Raw genomic sequence first — 25,269 nt, forward strand, 5'->3', positions numbered from 1 at the left:
CCCAAGTGCCATTTTGTTTCCTGATTGGCATATTCATTTGTTCGTTGTGTTTAAGTTTTTTTGTTAGTTTCCACAGCGAATAGTTTGTATCATCTGCAGGTGAGAGGTTCTTTAAATATTTGTTGATTCCACTGTCTTTATGTTGGATCAGTTTTCTTTTGAGTAGTCTGCAAGCTCTATTCAGATTTGTTTTATCTTCTGGATGCCTAGTGAGCTGCCATATCTTTCGCAGTTTTCTTTTTTCCAATATGAGTGTATTTATGTGTGCAGGATAGGACTCGGAATTGTGTTTGTAATAAATTTCTGGGGTGGACAAGCAGCTTGCTGAATAACTGTAGTTAAGTGAGCAACTGCGTTTTCTATGTCACTATCACTTTTAAGAGGCAAGTTTAGATTGATGGATGTTTTTATTTCTGCTCTATATCTGTTCCAGTTTGTTCTTTTATTAGAGAGTGTTAAATATTTAGAACAGTTATGAATTTGGCTTTGTAGATCTATGAAGAAAGGGGAATGATCTGATGAGAGGTCAAATGAAGGAGAAATTTGGAGGTAGGTATGTGATATTCCTTTTACTATAGCAAAATCAATAAGATCAGGAATTTTTTGTCTATCAGTAGGCCAATACGTAGGCTCTCCAGTAGAGAAAGGAATTAAATGATTCTCATTAATACTTTTTAATAATTCTCGTCCACGTGAGGTTACGATTCTGGAACTCCATTTATGATGTTTGGCATTATAATCTCCAGCAGAAATGAAACGGTGTCCTAGCATCTTAATGTATTCAGTAAAATGATCAGCTTTAATTATTTTATTCGGTGGACAGTAAACAGCAGATAGAATAATCGAGCCTTGTGAATCTTCGACCGACACTGATGTGGCTTGGATGTTAACTTTACTAATTTTATTTGTTTCATGATGCTTAATGTTATTTCTTATAATAATTGCCGTACCTCCGTGGGCTTTACCTAATGGATGTTGAGTTACATAGGTTGAATATTTGGGAATATGGAAATGGCTCTTATCAGTCATGTGTGCTTCGGAAATAAACATAACATCTAGATTATGATAGTAAATAAATGCTTTAACTTCGTGGAAATGAGAGGTTAAACCATTGGCATTCCAACAGCACATCTTTAGTTTAGTGTTAAAGGTTAAGCTTAGATATCAGAGAAATTATGAGATCAAACATCTTATCCATTCTTTCCATTAACTTATGTACAAGTAGTTCTAGATTATTTTGTATATGTTGAGGAGTTGTTGTTTCTATTATATGAGAAGTCTCATCTATGGTAGATGTATTTCTATTATCTCTTCCTGCAACAATTTTCGCATAGCTTGTAGTTGGTTGAGTGTTTGAAGGAAATTCTGCACGAGGTGGTTGACTTGCGTTTTTATCTCTAAGTGTTGGAAATTTTTTTTTTCTGTAGCTCTTTGTATATTGAGCATCCCTTATAGCTGGCAGGATGATTTTCTAGACAATTTACACATTGAACATCTTTTATATTTTTTGGTTTTGGGCATTGAGATGATAGGTGATCGCCCACACATTTTACACAGCGCGGACTCCTGTGGCAATAATTGTGGGTGTGGCCAAAATTTTGACATCTTTGACATTGGGGTAGTTCCCTTTTCGGATGCGGTGGCTCAACTGTGACAATAGAGTTTAGTAATTTTATAATATTATATATATCTTTATTGTTACTTTGAATAGCCAGTTCTATATTAAATAGTGGCAGATCTTTCTTTGTGCCTCTTTGCTTAATGTTGGAGATGTTCAGTGCTGTATGTCCGTGCGCTAGCAACGCTTTTTTAATGTCATCTGGATCTGTTGAAGGAAGTAAATTACGTATAACAACTCGGAATCCACGGTTTTGTTTCAGTTGGTATGTATGGTACTGAGTATTTTTTTCTGCTAAAGATTTTACAATTAATAACATTAGATATTAAGGATATTTTCTTGAGCTTTGAAGAAGCTGCATTAAACATCGGTCTAAAAATAAATGAAGACAAAACAAAATACATGGTCGTCTCAAAACAAGAACGACGGCGAATAAGGCAAAACATTACTATAAATGATCACAACTTCGAAGTTATTAAAGAACTTAAATATCTAGGAGCAACAATCACAAATGACAACAAATTAGAGCGAGAAGTTGAAACGAGAATAATGGCAGAAAACAGATCTTTCTTTGCAATGCAACATCTAATAAAGTCAAAACTTCTTTCACGAGACACAAAAATCCGGATATATAAGACCATAATACGACCAGCAGTCGCGTATGGAAGCGAAACATGGACGCTAACAAAAAGAGAAATAAATAAATTACTGGTGTGGGAACGTAAATTTCTTCGAATGATACATGCCCTTGCAGAGACAGCGTGACAAACGAATGGAGAGGCAGATACAATAACGAGCTAGAGTCTCTATTCGGAAAAGAAAATCTAGTCAGATATATAAAGGCCAATAGACTCAGATGGTCAGGGCATGTGATACGCAGTAACGACAATCGCCTTATTAACAATGTGTTCTGGGAAAGGCCAGAGGGAAGAAGGTCTGTAGGGCGGCCTAGAAAAAGGTGGAAAGATGCAGTCAAAGAAGATCTAGAGAAAATGGGTGTGTGACAATGGGAATTACTGGCACAGGATCGACAAACATGGAAGGCAATAGTAAACGCGGCAAAGACTCACGAAGAGTTGTAGCGCCATTGATGAAAATTAACAAGACATGGATACCAATATTAAAATCCACAAACACCCTTCCCGCCAAACACGAAGAAAGAAAAGCTACTACAAACGACGACACGCCCCCTCAAGCCCAAACCAGTGGGGGGAGGCGAATGGGTAATATAAATAATGCCTCCGTAGTACAACGCGGCGTCATTTTCAGGTTACAAGCGAAGCAGTAACATCTCCAGAAGTCTCCGACGAACTGTTCTTTCTGAAACACAAATTCCTTCATCTCATATCTCCTGGGTAAGCATTCGTAGGGGTTTCTTTCTGTTTACTAGGCAAATATCTCTTATTTTGCGATCAGTCCTAGGAGTAATCACACGATGTCTTCCGCTGTGACCCTTACGCTTTGGATCCAAACTGACTCCAGACGCAATTTTCTGTTTTATATTCCTTACAGAACTTCTTAATACTCCTACCTTTGCTGCTATTTCATTTTGAGACATTTGTTCAGCTTTTAGTAGTATAAATACCTGGCCTACTCGTTTTGGTGACAGATCAGCGTTTTTCCCTATCTTAAAATGTATAATACCCTTAATTATACAATAACTTTACTGCATATGTTTATAATGTAAAAAATAATAATAAAAGGATAAATCACTCACATCTGAAATAAAATTTCAGGTCAAAACCGTTTAGAATTGAAATGTTCGCAGACAGTGCAGTCTTTGAGGTTATAAAATGCATACTAGTTGACAGGACGCACTGCTGTCTAGAAATGGCGGATAGGGTGGTGTTGTCAATGTTAAAATAGTACAATAGTGTTAAAATTTTTAATGCTTTGCCTAATAATTTGGCCATGTACTAGTAAGTTATTTTATCGTCAAGAGAAGAAATTTCGGAAGTGACTTTATTTTTTAAAGAAACGATGTCCGTAGAAACTTTGGGAATATCAGAAGAAACTTTCAAAATATTACGAGACACTTTATTTTCTAAAGATACTAAGTAACTTTATTTTTTAAAGAAACAATGTCCGTAGGAATTTCGGGAATATCAGAAGAAACTTTCAAAATATTACAAGACACTTTATTTTCTAAAGATACAATGTCCGTCGAAACTTTGTAAATATCAGAAAAACTTATCAGAAGAAATTTTCGAAACATCTGAAAAAACTTTTAAAATATCACAAGAAACTTTTTTTTTAACAATGTAATCGACAAAACTATTCCGTACAGCCGCAACATTCCTGTTCTGAAATAAATAAGTTTCTGGATCAAAGTCTTCTTCTTTCAATGCGTCCTTTAGTCGTTGTATTAGTTCAGCCTTTTCTCCTACATAATTTAGTTCTATATCCTTCAGTTCTAGCCGTAAATCGGTCACCTTTTTAACTCACAAAAATTCTCATACCCAGTTTTCTCAGAATTTACTACAGAATATAGTATAATAAATATACTAGCTAACACTAAAAACACAATTAATTTATAACATATATTTATTGAACGGTACAGTCATTACTACTACGCCCCGCGGCGTAGCATGCGGGCTAGTGTAACAAATTACTTAGATTTTCTGTTTCCAGTACTCGTTAAACAGAAGAGTAGTTTACGATTGCCATACATGTTAAATGCTTAGTTTGCAATTGAATTTATCTACGGATATTTGTTTATCACGCCCGGCCTGAAATTTTCCAATCTCCCCTCATCGATTGAAAATATTATGAAAAGCTTTATTTTTTAATTGTCTTCCAATTTTGAAAAATTATTACGGCAATTCAATTTCATTTAAACTTTCAAAATTTTACCATCAAAATATTTATACACCCAAACTACAACAAAAACTGAATTGATTACCAATAAAAACAATGAATTATATTAAAAATCCTGAATTATAAAACCAGAAGATTGTTTAACAACGGAAAATTTAAAGTTATTGAGATAAATAAAGATCACATTGAACTGTTGTTACAAAGTGTTTTAAAATTCTGTTTCTATATTGAACATACGAGTATTTTTTAATTAGCAATTTCTATGTATTATGGAATAATATAACACTGTTTTGTTCGGTAAATTTATTAAAACCTTAAAAAATTAATTATATAGTTTAATTAAACTAATCTATTAGTTTGAATGCCCGTCGCGTCGGCAAAAAAGTTTATAATAGATTCTCTCTCAAAATTTAAGTATCGCTTTTTTGGTTCTGGAGCGTTTTCCCCTAATTTTCTCGAAACAAGTTAATTATATGACATATAGAAAATTTATAGATACTGCTATTCTTTTTAGTTTAATAGCTTAAACATTATAAGAAAAACACGAAAATAAAATTGACAGATAATAAATATGGGTCTGACGCCTCGAACATGTCGGAAAAACGGCTGTGACGAAATTTATAGATAACCAGCTAATTTTTTTAGAATAGTTTCATTAACAGCAGAAAATTAGCTTTTTATATTGTCTGGCGAAACTTGTTTTTGTATTTTAAAGTTCTTTTGTATTAGTTTAATTTAATTTAATTTTCCTGTTTTTTCTATAATTTTAAAGCTATTAAATTAAAAAAAAATAGCAGTATCTACATGTATATACAAGTTTCAGGAAAATTAGAGCAAAAACGCCGTGTCAGACTCGGCCTAATGAAGCAATACTTAAAGTTTGGAGAGAGTATCTATCTTAATCACTATCTATCACATCTATGGCACTCTAACAATATTTTATCCTGTAACAAAACCCATAGATGTTAAAATATCTACTATCTAAAAAGCTTCTCCATATATGAGAAAAAATGTTCTGCAGTTTCATATTTAACTATAACCTCGAAACATGTGACTATCGGTTAAGTATATCATCGTAAGTATGAGGTACTGAAGAAAAAGTCACCGAAATTAAAATCGAGATGTCAAAAGTAAAATGGGATATCATTGGAGTCAGTGAAGTAAGGCGACATGGAGAAAACCTGGCAACACTAAAATCAGGGCATATATTTTACAGTCTAGGTAGTAAAACCGAATCAATCGGGAGAGTCGGTTTCTTTATACACAAAAGACTTGCAGATAACATGGTAATTACAAGAAGCATATTCACAAGAGTAGCCTATTTAATTGTAAAGCTAAACCGAAGGTATAAAATAAAGTTTATTCAAGTATATGCTCCAACAACGCATCCGGATGGGCAGATTGAAGAATTCTACGATGATATCTCAACGGCACTGAAAGAAATACCAACACACTACACGATTATATGCGGCAACTTTAACGCAAAGATCGGTCTAAATCAGGATGAACAAAAAACAGCACTAGGTAAATTTGGATCCAAAGACAGAAACGAGCGTGGACAAACACTACTAGAATTTCTATTCCAACAAAATCTATACCAGATGAATAGTTTCTTCTCTAAAAAAGACCAAAGAAGATGGACTTGGAAAAGCTCAGATAGCAAGATCAGAAACGAAATAGACTACGTAATCAGTGACAAAAAACATATATTCAAAGATGTCACAGTCCTTAATAGCTTTATCACAGGCAGCGATCATAGAATGGTAAGAGCCAAACTAAAATTATACTTAATAACAGAAAGATCCAAAATTATTAGGAAGAAAGCCAACCCGATATGGAACGACCCATCGAATTTAAATGTATACCAAGACAATATCAATAAAACTCTACAACAAAATGAATGGATAAATAATGTAAATACCCTAAACAAAAATATCGTAGAAGCTATTCGAGAGGCTCAAGTAAAATGCTGCCCTAAAAGACGCCAAGATAGATAGATAGATAGATAGTTTATTTGACTGTAAGTTACAGCAAGGTTTACAGCAAGTCAAAACTAAAATTATAAATATTACAAAAAAATGGAAACAATACATTAAAAATATTTAAAACATTAAAATATATAAAAACGTACAGTATAGACACATAATTTAAAATAATATTAAATTTGGTTATGTTGCAGCTTGGGCATTCACAGTCCACACTCTCGTAATATTCACCTAATCTATAAGGACACATGGTTACTAGGTACTCTTTGACTTGGTTTTTAAAAGCTGTAATTGAATTAATGTTTTTAAATTTTTGAGGAAGTTGATTATACAATAGTAAACCATAGACAATAGATGACTTCCTACTTATTTCTAAATGTCGATAGGGTACTACAAACTGTCTCTTATTTCTTGTATTATGTGAGTGAATATCACTGTTACATAAAAAAGTTCTTTTTTCATAGTAGTATCAATAATTCCAAAATGTTAATTCCATACACTGTTAATATATTTAAATCTCTAAATAGGTTTTTACAAGACCAACCATACGGAACACCTGGAATACATCAGACAATACGCTTTTGGGCCTTGAAAACGTCCTTTATATAACGACAGTTATACCGTAACTCATTGTCGATTGCACCTCAGCAAAATAAAAAAGACGAAGGTGTTGCAGACTAAGTATTCTACCCAAATTTCTCCATTGATAACATTTAGAATTGAGTTTTTTACATACATTCCAACAATGAGCCTTAAAAGATAAATGAGAGTCGAAAGTCACTCCTAAAAACTTCACATCACTACAACTCAACATACCCTCACCATTGATGGAGATACTTAAATCAGGTCTAGTAGAATTTGAACGGGATGTAAATGACAAAAATTTAGTTTTGTGAACATTGAACAGGAGCGACTGATTACTGGACGAATCAGAGAAGGTCTTCAGTGAGTTTGTTATTTTATCTTGTAAAAAATTTATGTCTTTATCGCGATATAGCATTGATGAGTCATCCGCATAAACTAATACAAATGCATCAGACATTACATATGGTAGTTCATTAATATATAAAATAAATAATATCGGGCCCAATATGGAACCTTGTGGTACTCCATTGTTATTAACAATTGGATCAGACATTGAAATCTTGAAGTTATTTTTCACTTTAACTATTTGGTGCCGGTCTTTCAGATAGCAACCTAACCAACTATGGACAACTCCTCTAAAACCATATCTATACAATCTATCGAGAAATACATCGTGTTGCACACAATTAAAAGCACGACTGAGGTCACAAAAAATGGCAGTTGGATTTTCACTGTTTTCAATAGAGATTAAGATTTCCTCATAGAAGCTGTTAATGTCTGTGGAAGTAGAAAATTTATTTCGAAATCCATGTTGATGCTTTGTGATAATTTGGTTGATATCTAAAAATAATAAAAATTGTTTTAGCATTGCGTATTCAATAATCTTAGATATCACAGATGGAACAGACAATGGTCGATAGTTTGACATTAATTCAGGATCACCTTGTTTTCGAGGAAAAGAGGAAAAAATATCCATTAAAACAAAGCAACTAATGGAAACTAGAAGAGAGATCAAAGGAAACGAAAGCATTGACGAAGAAAAACTACTAAAAATAAGTAAAGAAGTATCAAAAGCTATAAGGAAAGATTTAAGAAAATTTAAGAATGAAAAAGTCCACCGAACTATAGAAGAGAATAAAAGTCTGAAAGTCCTGAGAAGACGGTTAAACAATGGAAATTGTGAAATACACAAACTAAAGAACAAAGAAGGAGTCCCCATATCAAATAGAGAAGAACTACTACACATAGTTGAAGACTTCTATCAAGAACTATACACAAGTCAAAGAGAAGACCAAACGAACTTGGAAGCCGCCGCATCACGCAAGATCATTAACCAGGGTTCAGAACTCATGCCAGAGATCACACTAAGCCAAATCCAAGACGCAGTGAAAAAGATGAAAAACAACAAAGCACCAGGAGAAGATGGAGTCGTAATAGAAGCTATAAAGATTGGCGGATGTGCCCTTTTCAACCAAATAAAAATTTTGTTTAACCTTTGTCTAACAGATTGTTGCATACCGGAAACATGGAACAATGCAGTAACAATTTTACTACACAAGAAAGGAGACAAGGCGCACCTAGAAAACTATAGACCAATCAGCTTATTGAACCTCATATATAAAACGTTTACCCGAATAATTGCGACAAGATTAGAAAAACAGTTGGATTTCTACAAGCCCTGAGGACAAGCTGGCTTCCGCTTGAAATTCGGAACAAACGATCACCTACAAACAGTAAAAATCTTAATAGAAAAATCGATAGAATATAACAGATCACTGGTACTTATCTTCGTAGACTTCCTAGGAAGTCTACGAAGGAAGGATAATCAGACCTGTGAATTTCAACGACGAATAACACTTCGAAAGTTACGAAACGGAAGACATTTGACCAATGCATTCTTCCTATTATGACAACAGCACTAAAACTGCGAGTGGCACAAAGGCGCATGGAAAGATCGATTCCCGTCGTGACAAAAAAAGACAAAATAAGGAAAAAAGACCTAAGGAAAAGAACAGGTATCACTGATGTCGTCGAACATATAGCTAAGCTGAAATGGAATTGGGCAGGTCACATAGCGAGACTAAAAGACTCAAGATGGACCAGAAAATTTATTAACTGGCGCTCAAGAGAAGACAAACGCAGCAGAGGACGACCACCAACACGCTGGATGGACGACATTAAACGAATATCCAAGAAATGGCAACAAGACGTACAGAACCGTGAAGAGTGGTGAAAAATGGGGGAGAGACCTATGTCCAGCAATGGACAGAAGAGATTGCATGATGATGATGATGATTGAGGAATTTAATAGTTGAATTAAAATTAAAATTTGGCCAGTACGGCCCCGATGATAGCATAAAATATTTACTAATTTCATGTATTTAAGTGTCTTGCTGCAACCTATCATAAAGACATGAAGGTGATATTAATATAATGATCAAAATTCATTTTAAAATATTGAAATAAAACAGTTTGTATCTCGTAAAAAATTGTACACGTATAATATTAACACGTATTAATGAAACATTCTGAATATTAATCTATATTACTATATTCAGTTATTAACACCTTGACCCTGTCACGTATCCCCAGGGGCATGTGCGTAATTTTTCAACTGTGCTGTAGTAAAATTGGTCAAACCATCGCATCTTAGATGATAACTTTTATTTAGGAATATCTCTCGTTAAAAGATTATTAGCAGAAAATATGATGCACTGTGGGACTCTAAGAGGAAACAGAAAAGGAATACCACCTATTTTTAACCAGTCCAAGAAGATGAGGCGAATAGAGGTCATTGGAAAAAAGAAAGATGGACTAAGAATTATTAAGTGGATGGATAAGAGACCTGTGTTAATGATTTCAAGTGTCCCAGCCCATACTAAACAGTTGATTCCAACAGGAAAGCAGAATAGGCAAAAAGAGGATATTGTGAAACCGAAATGTATAAATGATTACAACTCTGCAAAGAACCGGTAAGAAAAAAAAATTAGTTATAATTTTAATATCTCTTTCTTATTAATTTTTTTAAGGAAAGTAGTATTTGATATGATACTCGGAACAGCTATTGTTAATAGTTTAATTATATTCAATATGTGCTCTGAAACAAAAATGAGCATTACAGAATTTAGTCGTCAGTTAGACAATCACCTGAAGAAAAACCACTTCTAAAAAAAAAGAGTGCATACTTTTACCAAACCTGAAGGAACTGGAAGGAAACGACGAAAGCCATGTAGAGACTGTCGTCAAGTATTAAAATCTTTAGGTTTAAGTTATCGTAAAGTGGATAAAAAAGTTCGTAGGATTATAACTTTTTGTGCCAATTGCCTGGTCAACCTGGATATTGTTTGCCTTGTTTTAATAATAATAATAATAATAATAATCACCCACGCAGTGCAGTAGAGAGAACAACATTACCGCGGTATCAAGGGGGAAGAGGACTTATGGATATAGGTGAGCAATTGGATAAACAAATTGCTAATTTAAGAACTTATTTTCAGGTACAGGCTGAGACATCTACTTTACATCGAGCAATTTGCGCAGTAGATGATACGACGCCGCTTAAACTGAGGGAACAAGAAATGCGCATAAACCACCTGACTAAACAAGACAAAATGCGCACCTGGATGAGTAAACCTCTGCATGGGCGACATCTCAATGAGATCAGCCAAGAATATGTCGACAATACAGCGTCGAACTATTGGTTGACATCAGGAAAGATGTTTCCCGAGACTGAGGGTTTCCTACTTGCCATTCAGGATCAGGTTATTCCAACTAAAAATTACCTGAAATATATTGTTAAAGATCCTCAAGTCCAAAATGACAAATGCCGATATGGATGCCAAGCCCAAGAAACCATCCAACATCTTACCGGTGGCTGCCAGGCATTTGTCGGTACTGATTATAAAGAACGCCATGACTCAGTAGGAAAGATTATCCACCAAGAACTAGCTGACAAACTGGGACTTCTCCAAACCGACCATCTTCCTTATTATCAATACGTCCCTGATAGAATGCTTGAAAATGACAACTACAAGCTATACTGGGACCGCACTGTGCTTACAGACCAACCAGTGGCCCATAATAGACCCGATCTCATACTAGTTAATAAAATTACTAGGCAAACAACACTTATTGATGTGGCGATACCCAACACCAATAATTTACGTGTTAAATACAACGAAAAGATCGCCAAGTACAGAGATCTAGAAATACAAATCAGGAGACAATGGAGAATGGAAAGTACCCAGACGATACCCATTATTCTTTCTACCACTGGAGTCATCCCGAAGAGCCTCCTAGAAAACATAAAAAAGCTGGGTCTAAACGAACATCTATATAAGATTATGCAGAAAGCTGTGTTACTTTCGACGTCCAGATGCGTACGAAAATTTTTGGGAGATACACCGACATACCAAGTCACCTAGGACTCGATAACATGGAAAGAGTCCCACCAGAGCTCAATCCTTTTGATACCGTAGGTATCTGGGATGAGTGAATTTTCCCCTTAGAGGGAGTGTGAGCCGTATGGCTAAATCTGGATAATAATAATAATCTTGTGGGAGTTTTTTGTCAGTTCTTCTATCAGGCGCGGCCCCCTGCGAATGGGGGATACTCTCTGGGTATTCTTAGATCCGATACCCAGAGGGTAGCAGGCATACCTGCCGTGGAACAAAAACTGACACCTGGCAGTAGGTATAAAATGCACACCCATGAAAATGGAGTTTAATAATTTATGTTTAGGGTCGCTGCCTGGGGATCGCCAGGGCACGTCTGGAGCCGGCGCTGGACGTGACAGCATGCGGGACGTCGGTGGCAGGGTGTTGAGGAGGCGGGCCCCTGTCATACAATCAGCTACAGCCCAACAACAAGAAGAACCACAAATGAGCCAAACAACAACACGAGCTCCACCCGCTGAAGGTGCTGCGCTGGAACATCAGCCGGCGCTCACTCAAGCGGGACGACCGAGGCAGCGCATGAAATGGACTGTGTCTATTAATGAAAACATTTTGCGTTTCTATTACAAGGTGACGAACCTCGGTCGAGAAACGATCGGCTATCGACAACAACTGTATGCCGAATTTTGCAGGGAGTACCCAGAGATTCAAGTATCTGAACAGCGAATAGCAGATCAATACCGGGTAATTATAAGAAATAATCTTATCCCAGAGGCTAGACGCGATACAATCAGAAGCGAAGTCGAACGGGAGATTCATAACCAAGAGCTAGTTGTGGATCAAGTCCATACTCAAATCCCAAATGAGCAGATTCCTGCGCCCATCATACAAGAAACTCAACCTGTTAACACGCAGCAGGTCAACAACGAGTTGCACGATAGCCTGGTAAGAGAAATGGCACGTGCCGTACAAGAGTTTAATGGTACAAACCCACTTAGCAGACCACCGCTACCAAAAATAAACTCTTGTAAGAAACTAGGTGCGCTGTTACAAATTATGAACACTGAAGTCCTACCCAATTATATCGTGGAAGCCCATACATTAGAATATTTGCATATGCTGATTTATTGTGCAGCAACAGCAATTGCTAATGTTATGGGCATTAAGATCAGAACACGGCGGGGAACTAATATCGGAAGGACTGAAAACAGAATTGCACCCTGGGAAAAAAGACTGCTGAGTAAAATTGAATTATTGCGCAGGGATATTGGACAAATTACAGCATACATCCGAGGAGTAAGAAGTCGAAAAGTAATTAAAAGAACTGAAGAAATAATTCTGAACACTCCAAGACACTCACAACATGATCCAGAGAACAACACAGCTCAACACTGCCTGGACACATTAAAACAAAAACTCTCCGTTTATTCAGGTCGCCTAAGGAGATACAAAGTTAGTAACAACCGTAAATGCGACAATATACTTTTTGAGAATGCAGAGAAGGCTTTCTATAGAAAACTTAATTCCACCGTAGAAAATGTAAATAAATCCTACCCAAGCCAAGAAGAAATTCATGAGTTTTGGGGAAACCAACTTTCGACGCCAGCTACTCATAACAACAATGCTGGATGGATTGAACAAACGACGAACAACTGTCAACACTACAGTAATATTCCTTATGAACCTTTCACCACTGAAGAAGTCTCGAACATTATCAAAGAGCTTCATAACTGGAAATCTCCTGGACCAGACGGAGTTCAAAACTTCTGGCTAAAGAAGTTTTGGAGTGTTCATGAGCTTTTAACAGCATTTATTAATAATATTATTTCTAATTCACAGGAAATACCATCATTTCTTACTCAGGGAACCACTTATCTAATACCGAAGGATCAAAGTAACACCCAAGATCCAGCAAAGTACCGCCCAATTACTTGTCTTCCAACTTTGTACAAATTGGTCACATCCTGTGTGGCCCGGCGTATCTACCAACATTGTGCTCTGAACAATATCATAGAGCCTCAACAGAAAGGATGCGCTAAGGGGTCCATGGGCTGCAAGGAACAACTTATTATCGACTCAGTCATTTCTAACCAGGCATACAACAAAAAAAGAAACCTTTTTACTGCCTTCATTGACTACAAGAAGGCTTTTGATTCAGTGCCGCATGAATGGCTTATAGATATATTGAAAATATATAAAGTCGATGATAATCTCGTGACCTTTTTGAAGCATATAATGGCAGAGTGGAAGACTAAAATTCACCTTCAAATACCGGGTGAAATTATTATCGAAACTGAAGATATCCCTATTAACCGGGGGCTTTTCCAGGGGGACTCGTTAAGTCCACTTTGGTTTTGCCTAGCAATGAACCCACTATCTCAGCTGCTGAACTCTACTGACTCAAGTTTTAGCATCAAAAATAACAACACTGTTGTAGCGAAGCTTAATCATCTGTTGTATATGGATGATTTAAAATTAATGGCTTCCACTCGAAACCACCTAAATGATATGCTAAAAACTGTAGAAAATTTCTCAAATGATATCAGTATGAATTTTGGACTAGACAAGTGCCGTATACTAAACATAGTCAGAGGAAAGGTTCAGCCCGGAGGTTTCGATATGCAAGATGGCCAAAACTTCGAGGCAATGGGTGAAAATGATATGTACAAATATCTCGGAGTAAAACAAGCGCGGAAAATTGACCATAACCAAATGAAAACCGAACTAACTTCGGAGTTCGTGTGAAGAGTAAGACAACTAAATCGGTCATATCTTAACAGTAAAAATTTGTTTAAGGCATTAAATACGTACGTCTGTTCCGCGCTGAGCTACTCATTTGGTATTATAAAGTGGTCAAAAACGGATATAGAGGGTCTTCAGCGGAAAGTAAGAACACTTCTCACAAAGGCGCAAAAACATCATCCACGTAGTGCAGTAGAGAGAACAACATTACCGCGGTATCAAGGGAGAAGAGGACTTATGGATATAGGTGAGCAATTGGATAAACAAATTGCTAATTTAAGAACTTATTTTCAGGTACAGGCTGAGACATCTACTTTACATCGAGCAATTTGCGCAGTAGATGATACGACGCCGCTTAAACTGAGGGAACAAGAAATGCGCATAAACCACCTGACTAAGCAAGACAAAATGCGCGCCTGGATGAGTAAACCTCTGCATGGGCGACATCTTAATGAGATCAGCCAAGAATATGTCGACAATACAGCGTCGAACTATTGGTTGACATCAGGAAAGATGTTTCCCGAGACTGAGGGTTTCCTACTTGCCATTCAGGATCAGGTTATTCCAACTAAAAATTACCTGAAATATATTGTTAAAGATCCTCAAGTCCAAAATGACAAATGCCGATATGGATGCCAAGCCCAAGAAACTATCCAACATCTTACCGGTGGCTGCCAGGCATTTGTCGGTACTGATTATAAAGACCGTCATGACTCAGTAGGAAAGATTATCCACCAAGAACTAGCTGACAAACTGGGACTTCTCCAAACCGACCATCTTCCTTGTTATCAATACGTCCCTGATAGAATGCTTGAAAATGACAACTACAAGCTATACTGGGACCGCACTGTGCTTACAGACCAACCAGTGGCCCATAATAGACCCGATCTCATACTAGTTAATAAAATTACTAAGCAAACAACACTTATTGATGTGGCGATACCCAACACCAATAATTTACGTGTTAAATACAACGAAAAGATCCCCAAGTACAGAGATCTAGAAATACAAATCAGGAGACAATGGAGAATGGAAAGTACCCAGACGATACCTATTATTCTTTCTACCACTGGAGTCATCCCGAAGAGCCTCCTAGAAAACATAAAAAAGCTGGGTCTAAATGAACATCTATATAAGATTATGCAGAAAGCTGTGTTACTTTCGACGTCCAGATGCGTACGAAAATTTTTGGGAGATACACCGACATACCAAGTCACCTAGGACTCGATAACATGGAAAGAGTCCCATCAGAGCTCAATCCTTTTGATACCGTAGGTATCTGGGATGAGTGAATTTTCCCCTTAGAGGGAGTGTGAGCCGTATGGCTAAATCTGGAATAATAATAATAGAGTTTATTTATAACAAAAAAATGCGTTACAATATAAATTTACATATTTTATACAACAAATAAACCAAGTTTCTCACAGAAGTTGTTTGTCACATGGACTACAACTTGTACGTGAGGGTTGAATTTTTTTTTAACATATTCGCATAAATTACAATTATAAATTTTTTAAAGTAGTAACATACAAACTGTTGACAAATAACAATTAGTAAAACATAAAATTTAAAAATATAACATTTATTTGAAATTGAAGCTCATTAGTAGCTGTTCATTACTTCATGCAATTTATATCTGTTACCATTGATCCATTGTTTTAATTTTTTTTTTAATTTTTTATAGTTATGTATTATTTTGATGGTAAATGGTAAGCAATTAAACATTTTTGGTCCCAAAAAATCAATACAACGTTGGCCAATGGTTTTTCCTTTTTTTGGTACTAATATCGTTAAGTTTCTATTTCTAGTTTAATATGTATGGTGGGTACAATTCAGAAATGATTTCTCTCTGTTTAAATATTTTGTAGGAGTACAACTGGTTTAAATCCATAAAATGACTGTCTGTAAATAATTAGTCCACTAAAGATCTTATACCCCTTCTATATATTATTCCATTAATTAATATGGAATTCTTCTTCTTCTATTAATTATCCAATTTTGTATAATGTTTAGATTTTTAAGGTGAGCATCGTACGCTCCACCCCATCCAATCATCCCATAGGTTAATTGTGATTGTACCAGAGAATAGTATAAAATCTTCAAGTGGTGAACATCTAAGAAGTCGCTATGATATTTGAATTTTGGGAGTAAACCTCTTATTTTTTGGACTACATATTTGATATGATGGTCCCATTTTAGGTGTCTGTCTATTACAATACCAAGGTACTTAATATTTTCTACTTCTGGAATTGTTGTATCGTTGTCAATTTCAAGTTGGTTGAAGTTTGGTAACCCAGTGGTGTATGACGAAAATGGCAAGTATTTAGTTTTTTCAATATTTAATGTTAACTGGTTATGTTGAAACCATTTTTTTATTTTTACAAAGTCTATTTCGACATTGTCCTTTAACTTTTTCCAATTATTATTACTATAAAAAATAGCTGTATCGTCAGCGAAACTTATGATCTGCCTGAAGTCTGCAATGTAAGTAATGTATTTATATAAATAGTAAATAAAAGCGGCCCCAACACCGTTCCTTGCGGGACTCCGTAAATTACAGTTCTGATCATGCTGATTTTACCATCTACAAATACCTTTTGCTGTCTGTCACTTAAGTAGCTCTCTAACAATTTGAAGGCCACACCTCTGATGCCGTAATTTTTTAGTTTATGTAACAGTATTTTGTGGTTTACAGTATCAAATGCTTTAGAAAGATCTACATATATACACAAAGAAGCTTTTTTATCATCCAAAGAATTGTATTATATTTTTTACCAATTTACCAATTGCATCTTCTGTAGACCTTTCCTCTCTAAGGCCATATTGACTTTCAGATAATATATTATGTTTCTTTAAAAAATTATTTAGACGAGATTTTATAATTTTTTCGATTACTTTACTGAGATTCGAAGTCAAGCTTATTGGTCTATAGTTTCCAAGTTCACTACGATCTCCACCTGTAAAAAGCGGTTTATTGATACCTGTTTTTAATACATTGGGAAATATACCTAATCTGAAACAGTTATTGATTATAGAGGTCAATGGTTTAGCAATTTGTTCTGCAACTTCTTTTAACAATTCTGATCTGAGGGTATCTATACCTGGCGATTTTCTATTTAATAAGGCACATAATTAATAAGAAGAAGCAGAAATTACCAATCAATTTTAAAATGAGTTTGTTCTGTTTATTTTAATATAAAGTATTTTGTTTTTATAAATACCTTTAATTTTATCCAATTACCTCCAAGAGAAAATTTGTTTAGCTGTCTGTGTTACACCGGATGTTGGCGGCATGTCCTGTTTGAGAAGGAAGTAGATTAATACTTCTATAATAGTTTTCTGTATGTAATATATGCAAAAGTTATACTTCTGTGTACTCGAGGGCATGAAGTACTTACATGTACACACATGCCATAGGAGGCATGTGAGGCACAGATAGAATAGACCATAACTTATCTCCGGGGGCATGGGACGCAAGAACTAATATATTAAGTATTTAACCGCCGCAGTCAAGGTGTTAAGCAAAATATATATTATGTTTGATCATGAAATCTGCAAGTAAAATAACACACATTCGTTATTCCCCATCCTGTATAAACTTTTCTTTGATATTTTGATATCTAGTACAGAAAATATCTTGCAACACTAATATGTTTTGATACATTGTTTTTTAATTCATATTTACACTCATTGGTTTTTTAAGGTGTGATCTATGTTCGGAATTGTTGGCATTGCATGAGAATTAATCAAACATTACGTTTCAGCTTCATTTATCGATATCACATGGCTCTACAAATTCATATTACAGAAACCGAACGATATCAAATTTTAACAACGCTATAGTAGAAAAAGGTCTTAACGGCAAAAAGTCCAAAATGATTTTTATAATATATAAAATTTAGTTATATAATGAAGATGATTAAAACATTATGGAAAAAATATGGGTTTTGTGTGAATTTAAAGGTGTTTCGTCCAATTTTTGAATGTCCTAAAGGATTCAGTTACTTCAAATTATATATAACGTATAAAAAACCTTGATTTGATCCAAGTTGAAGTGTATGAAATGAAGAAAATTCTCAAAAAAACCCTAAAGAAACAGTTTTTCCACCACCAAAAAACAGTGATACATCAAGTTTCTTCGTGCATAACCTAATAACAAATAACTTTAGTTATACATTTTCGCAGATTTCTGGAGTGGAAGTCGAAACGTTAAACACTAATTAGTTAAAAATGTGAGATTTTTATTACAACCATTAATTGTGGATTAATCTCATATAAACATAATATTTAAATTATACATGTCACAAGAAAGTAGTTTCAGAACCTTGCAAACAAAGTTTTATCAAAAAGTTCTGAACAACGGACAATGTAGTCCAGTCGTCAGAGAGTTAACCCCTAAATTCATAAAAATCTGCTGAATTTGTAGAAAATATTAATTGTGAGTCCCCAAAAAAGATGCATAAAAATTTACCACTTTTACCTCCAGGCTTCCCCCTAAAACCCCACTCGCAGGGGGGTAAACACGCAAAAAAATTGATTTACCAAGAATCTGTACACCGTAGAATAAAATGTAACTTGAGAGGATTTTAAACAAAAATGTTTATAAGCATTTTTTGTGTAGAATGAACCGTTCTCAATTAAATTTGTATCAGCTGGACGGTAAAAATTCAATATCTTTTGATCCAAATGTCCTGTCGACAAAAATTAAGATCCGTTTTAAAGGTAAAGAGTGCAACTTTCGTATGCAGTTTTTATATTCAGTTTTTGTATTTTGCCGAGAATAAACACAGTTTTTATATAGGTGTTAAATAGATTAACGTGGCGCGATTTTTGCCATTTTTTACGATTCTCGTGAGATCAATAAAATTGATCACTTTCATTGACCAGTTGTAGTAAAATTTTTAGAGAGCAACCTTAAAACCTATGACAGGAAATTTCAATTTTGAGTTATGGTAACAAATATGAGGCATTTGAAATATGAATAAAAAACGCAGAATTTAATGTTTTACATTACAAACGATCACACGACACGGGAAATGCATTTAAGTAGACTGTTTTTTGTGTAGATTATTACAGAAGTTTTGTTCTTTTGAAAAACGTACTAGTGTAATTAAAAAAAAAATTAAATGATCGTTTGTTGTGTGTAAGTTTAAATCCAACGTTTTTTAAGCATATTTCAAATGCCTCACATTTGTTGCCAAAACTCAAAACTAAAATGTCATGCTAAAAGTTTTAAAGATTAGGCCAGTCAATGAAAGGGATAGATTGTATTGATCTCGTGAGAATCATAAAAAATGGCAAAAATCACGCCACATGTATTTATTTAACACCTGTATAAAATCTGATTTTATTTGCGGCAAAATAAACTGCATACGAAAGCTTAACTCTTTACCTTTCAAACGCATCTTGATTTTTGTCGATAGGTCACTTGCATGCAAAATCGACGGTCGCTTCAAGCGTTGTTTCTAAGAGAACGGTTTATTCTAGACAAAAAATGCTTATAGACATTTTTGTTTGGAATTATCTCACTTAAATTTTTTATTTGAAACATTTTTTTCTAGGGTGTACAGATTCTTGGTAAATCGATTTTTTTGCGTTTTTACCCCCATGCGAGGAGGCTTTTAGGGGGAAGCATGGGGGTAAAAGTGGTAAACTTTTTAGCATCTTTTTTGGAGTCCCAAAATTAATATTCTCAGCAAAATTCAGCTTGTTCCTATAATTTGTAGAGGTTCAGTGGCATTTTAGTCTCTGACGACTGAATTAATGAAGTAAAGAAGAAAACTAATAATGTAATACCATTATATGAGCAATAGTGAAAATTACTATTACTACTTAGCCCAAAATTTGATATCGATTATACTTTGATTTGGTTTTGTTCAAATATTTTAACAACATTACTAACATACATGTTTTTAGAATATTTGGAACTATCTATTTTTGATTGAAGCTACAACATATACGAAAATGTCATGTCTTTATTTGGGTTTTTATTTATATAATATTATGTTAAATATGCATACTTTTTCTGGGGATAATTGTATCAGTAAGATTAACTATTACGATTACAAAGCACATGATGACAGCTTTTTTCGAAAGTTGATACAGAAATTATTAGACAAGATAGGGCACTACGTCCTACTAAGGTCCAGAAATTAAAAATAAAAGCTTTTAGAATACTTGTATAATAAGATCAGGACAAAACATTTGCCTAACTTACACGTAAATAATACTTAAGCACAATCTAATAAATTCTTTATTTATTGATCATAGTCGGAAATATTAGTCTTTAACGTATGCATATTTAACACATTGCATGATAATGTACATACCTGGTGGAACATTTGGGTTATGGTTGGTTACAGTGGGCTTGGTGAGCGGAGCTGAAGAGATGCGTGCAGAAGTGGCACGTCGCCTAGCCGTACCACAACATCATTCATCCCAGGTTGCCCTAGGAGACGCCGAAGATAGCCCTTTACAATCTTCAAAGAGATCTAGTACGTTTTTCATACGGTGTAGATATGGCATGGCTAAAATAAAAGGCATGGAAATGTTTTTGAAACTATTTCTGAAGTTTGTGAAACATAAAAAAGGTTATATGTATAAATAATAGTATCATTCATAGTTCATCGTTAACAATATTTTATTTGCATTTTTCCCTAAGAGGAATGAGATTTCCTAATTACATTTATCTACTAAATCTTATATTTTTTTCTTTAACAGTCTGCCTTTTCAAGTTTTATCTTAATTACTTTTCAGTATTTTTTACTAAAATTATATCATCAGCATACATGCCTCTTTGAAAATTGACCACTAGTACAAAATATTATTTTTTGTAATGCCCTTTGACCGTCAGGCTAAATTAGAACACTTTATTCAATATCTATAAATTTCGGTAGTTGTTTAGTTTAATGTTTACAAAAACTAATATATATATATATATATATATATATATATATATATATATATATATATATATATATATATAGTGCTAGTGCTAGTCAAAAGTCCGTTCCCCCTTTTTATCTTTTGAACGGTTATATGTACTCATAATAATGAAATTTGGAGGGAGGTAATAAACAGACGTAAGCTTCTTAACTAGTCATAACAAGTGACGTAATAGTGACAGATCACGTTACAACGGAACTGTGACAGATAATTTTAAATAGGACCATAAAATAGAATTTTATGTCAAGTGGTACCTCGTTTGAAAGGTATTAAAAATACCTATTCATCCATACTAATTTTATTTGAGTTTAAGCTCATTTTGATGAATAAATTAAATATTCTCGCCTCTGGTTATTTGTCAAAAGGTAACGTTTTTCAATTCTCTAATTGTTTTTACTCAAGGTTAACTTTTTTGACAATTAACCAGAGGCAAACGTTAGAATATTTATTAATTAAATGCGAAACTACAATATTATTTTAATATGCCTATTCAATCATACTAATTTTGTTTGGATTTAAGATGATTTTGACGAATACATTAAATAAATAAAAAAATTCTAGTTTGGCATGTAATTCATAAAAATTCTAACGTCCGTCTTTGGTTATTTGTCAAAAAAGTTGACGTTTGTCAATTCTCTAGTTGTTTTTAGTTTGCAAAAGCGTTTATAGCTTAATATTTAGTTTCTGTTTCTGCTTAGTTTAGTCAATTCAAGTGTAGTCAAGTTATTTTTAGTTAGTTGTTCTTAGTTAATATTTAGTTTAATTATTGTTTAACGAGACGTTATAAGTTTTTACAAATTCAGAATGGTACGTATTGTAGTCGACAAAGTAGCAGCTCTGTTAATAATTGGTGAATGTGGAAATAATTTCCACGCAGCGGAACGTCTTTTTAATGAGAGGTACTCCGATCGCCCTACATCGAGAGCTTGTTTGAGGAAGCTTCTTCGGAAGTTTAAACAAACAAGTAGTGTTCAAGATCTCAAACGATCTGATCGACCAACAATTAGCGATGACAAAAAAATTTAAATTTCAGAAATGATAGTGAATCCTACTTCTTCTACAGCCCAAGTTGCATCTATCTATGGAATAGTCAAAAGACTGATAAAAATTGTGCACCAACTTTCAGATGATGACCCCGACCGAAGACTAGAATTCTGTGAAAATATGTCCAATAAAATTAACTAACAGCCCGACTACATAAAAACAATTTGTTTTAGTGACGAAAGTACTTTTTCTCTCAATGGAAATGTTAACACACACAATGTGAGGTATTGGAGTGACACAAATCCTCACGTCTTTCGTGAAACACATACTCAATTTAAAAAAAAAAATAAATGTTTGGGCAGGTATTTTGGGAAACCACATAGTTGGGCCTGTTTTTCTCAATACTAACTTAACGGGGAAGTGTATCTGGAGATGTTACAAAATGCAATTGAACGGTTAATACTTGAAATTCTGGGGGATCGAGCACATTTTGAACACTTACTATATGAACTGGTTTTTAATTATTTATTAATTAAATGAGAAGCCACAATTTTAGTATTTATTTAATTTATTCATCAAAATTAAAACTCAAAACAAAATTATTATGACTGAATAGGTATTTTCAATACTTTTCAAACGAGGTATCACTTGCCATAAGGTCCCATTTAAAACTATGTCACAGTGACGCTGTAACTTTATCTGTCTCTATTACGTCATCGTTATGACTAGTTAAGAAGCCTACGTCTGTTTATTACTTTCCTCCAAATTAATCAATATATCCTATTATAACAATAACCGTTCAAAAGATACGAGGGGGAACGGACTTTTGACTAGCAATATATATATATATATATATATATATATATATATATATATATATATATATATATATATTATAGTGGGTCCAATGAAGTCGGGATCATATGGGAAACTTTTTTATTGTTAATTTTACGAGAAAAGTTATTCTTTATAAAAAGTTGTGTATGGTCTAAAACCGTAGATGCAACCATCAGATATCAAATTTTATCAATCTTATACGAGGTATGTCAAAAAAATATGAATTTTGCTCAAAAGTAAAGTACCTTTATATTTCACAATATTGAAAATTGTTGACTTGAAAAGTTGTTTGAAATTAAAAATTAAGTTTTAATATGCAATTACATACATCCTTCTAATTGAAAAAAAAAAAAAAATGAAATCAAATTTTTCTCAAATTACATACAGTGGCTCACAGCTTAAATAATGCAGTCGCTACTTAATGAAACTAACTTGTGTCAGGGGCTCAATATTTATTAGAAAAAAATTACATACTGAAATTAAGTTACTATAAGTCTTCTACAATAGCATAACCTATTTTTTGGGTTTCAGGTATACCAGACTTAAATAACAATAAATATTTAATTATTTTATATGTGATTTTGATGTCACAGCTGAAATTATGCAAATAAGATTTTTAACGAACGTGAAGAAAGATGGATTGTCAGAGAAATAGCAAATGATCCTTAAAAAATTACAACAAAGTTGTGAGATGGAGTGGAAAGACAGTTTGGAAAAAGATGTAACCCCGAAACAATTAGACGGATATTACGAAATAATAATCTACATGGTCGAACTGCTAGAAATAAACCTTTTATTAGCCAAAGAAACAGGCGTATTAGATTGTAGTTCGCCAGGGAGCATATGAACAAAGATTTGACCTTTTAGAATTCAGTAATATTTGCTGATAAAACCAAAATAAACTTGTTTGGGTCCAATGGAAACATATCGGTGTAGAAAAGAACTAAAATTAAAAAATACGAAAGCTACGGTAACTCACGGTAAAGGTGAGGCATGATTTGGGGGTGCATGTCGTTCGCAGGAGTAGGTAACACGTATTTTATATAAGGAAATATGAACCAGTACATGTATTTGGATATACTAAGGTAGCATCTTGCAACTAGTACTCAAAAATTAGGTATCAATAACAATTACCGGTTTTATCAGGACAACGATTCAAAACACACGTCATATCGGTTCGTACTTGACTGCTTTATAATTACAAAGATACCATTAAAACACCAGCCCAGTCACCAGATTTGAATGGTATTGAAAAGGCTATAGCGGGATAAGATGGTCAAAATTGCACCATGCTCGATTCAGTTTTGGGTCTGGCCATTCGAAAGCACATAAACTCACCCAGTTAAATTTTCAAGTCCCTAGGTGCTCCTGGGGGTTCGCTATGGGAAAAAACGTATTTAAAAAAAAAATAATTTTTTTTAGATGCTGTATTACTGCAAAAAATCTGAAAAAAATCGTGAAAGCGTATTTTAGTAATACAAAACTGCCTGATTTTTTTTCAGATTTTTAGCTTGAAAATTGAGCCCAGGAAAAATATTTGAAATTTTCAGTGATATTTTAGGTTATGTCGAAAATTTTTGGCCAACTTTAAAACAATGTTTTTTTATGGCTTTTTTCCCGTTCTTTCGAATGGCATAGGTATTATTATTATTTTCAACGTGGAAAATGCCTAAAAATAAAAAAAACTGCCTTTTTTGGCATTTTTCTGAAGTTTTTGATTCATAACCTCAAAAACATACACATTAATTAATGATAATTCATATTTTTATATGTATTCTTATCTTTATAATCGAAATAAACTATTAAAACTATTATTTTGTTCCTACAGCATGCTCCAAAAACCGAAAAACTCCGTTTTTTCGGCGTTGTTTTTAAGCTTTCGCTATATAACCTCTAAATTCAGTGTCTAAATGAATGATAATTTATATTTTCACATGTATCTTTCCCTCTACAATCAAAATCAGCTATTCAAAGCATTAGTTTTATCTAACAAAATTCTCAAAAACCGAAAAACCCCGTTTTCTCCATGTTTTTACTACATAACCTCAAAAGACTCTGAAAAATGAACCATATTTTTGATATCTTTTAATAAATAATTATTACAGCTGATCGTACGCAGGAAAACAAAATATTTTTTTAGAGGTAAATAAAATTCATATATTTACTAATTAACAATCTATATTTACAATATTCTATTTTATCTAGATACATTGAATGACAGAATAATTACATTTTATTAATCTTCCTCACTAACCTCGTCGATTACCGGATCAATCTCCGTTTCACCAAATATTTCTGAAAGAAATTTAGCTGGTCTAATAATGTCCGATTTGTACCTAGCATTGCTTAAATAGTATTATAT

At 34.0% G+C, this 25,269-nt stretch overlaps 1 protein-coding gene across 6 annotated transcripts in view; it reads left to right on the forward strand.

Annotated features, from left to right (window-relative positions):
• Positions 1-25,269, forward strand: part of LOC140451084 (NPC intracellular cholesterol transporter 1-like) — a 370,771-nt gene that overhangs the window by 273,535 nt on the left and 71,967 nt on the right. For 3 of the 6 annotated variants that reach the window (XM_072544806.1, XM_072544810.1, XM_072544814.1), the window contains one exon: positions 20,504-20,635. The exons of the other annotated variants lie outside the window; for them this stretch is intronic. In XM_072544806.1, the coding sequence (XP_072400907.1) occupies positions 20,504-20,635 (132 nt within the window). The remainder of the gene's footprint in view (positions 1-20,503; positions 20,636-25,269) is intronic. 6 annotated transcript variants of the gene reach the window in all.

The sequence above is a fragment of the Diabrotica undecimpunctata genome, chromosome 1 (assembly GCF_040954645.1).
Source record: "Diabrotica undecimpunctata isolate CICGRU chromosome 1, icDiaUnde3, whole genome shotgun sequence".
Lineage (NCBI taxonomy): Eukaryota > Metazoa > Arthropoda > Insecta > Coleoptera > Chrysomelidae > Diabrotica > Diabrotica undecimpunctata.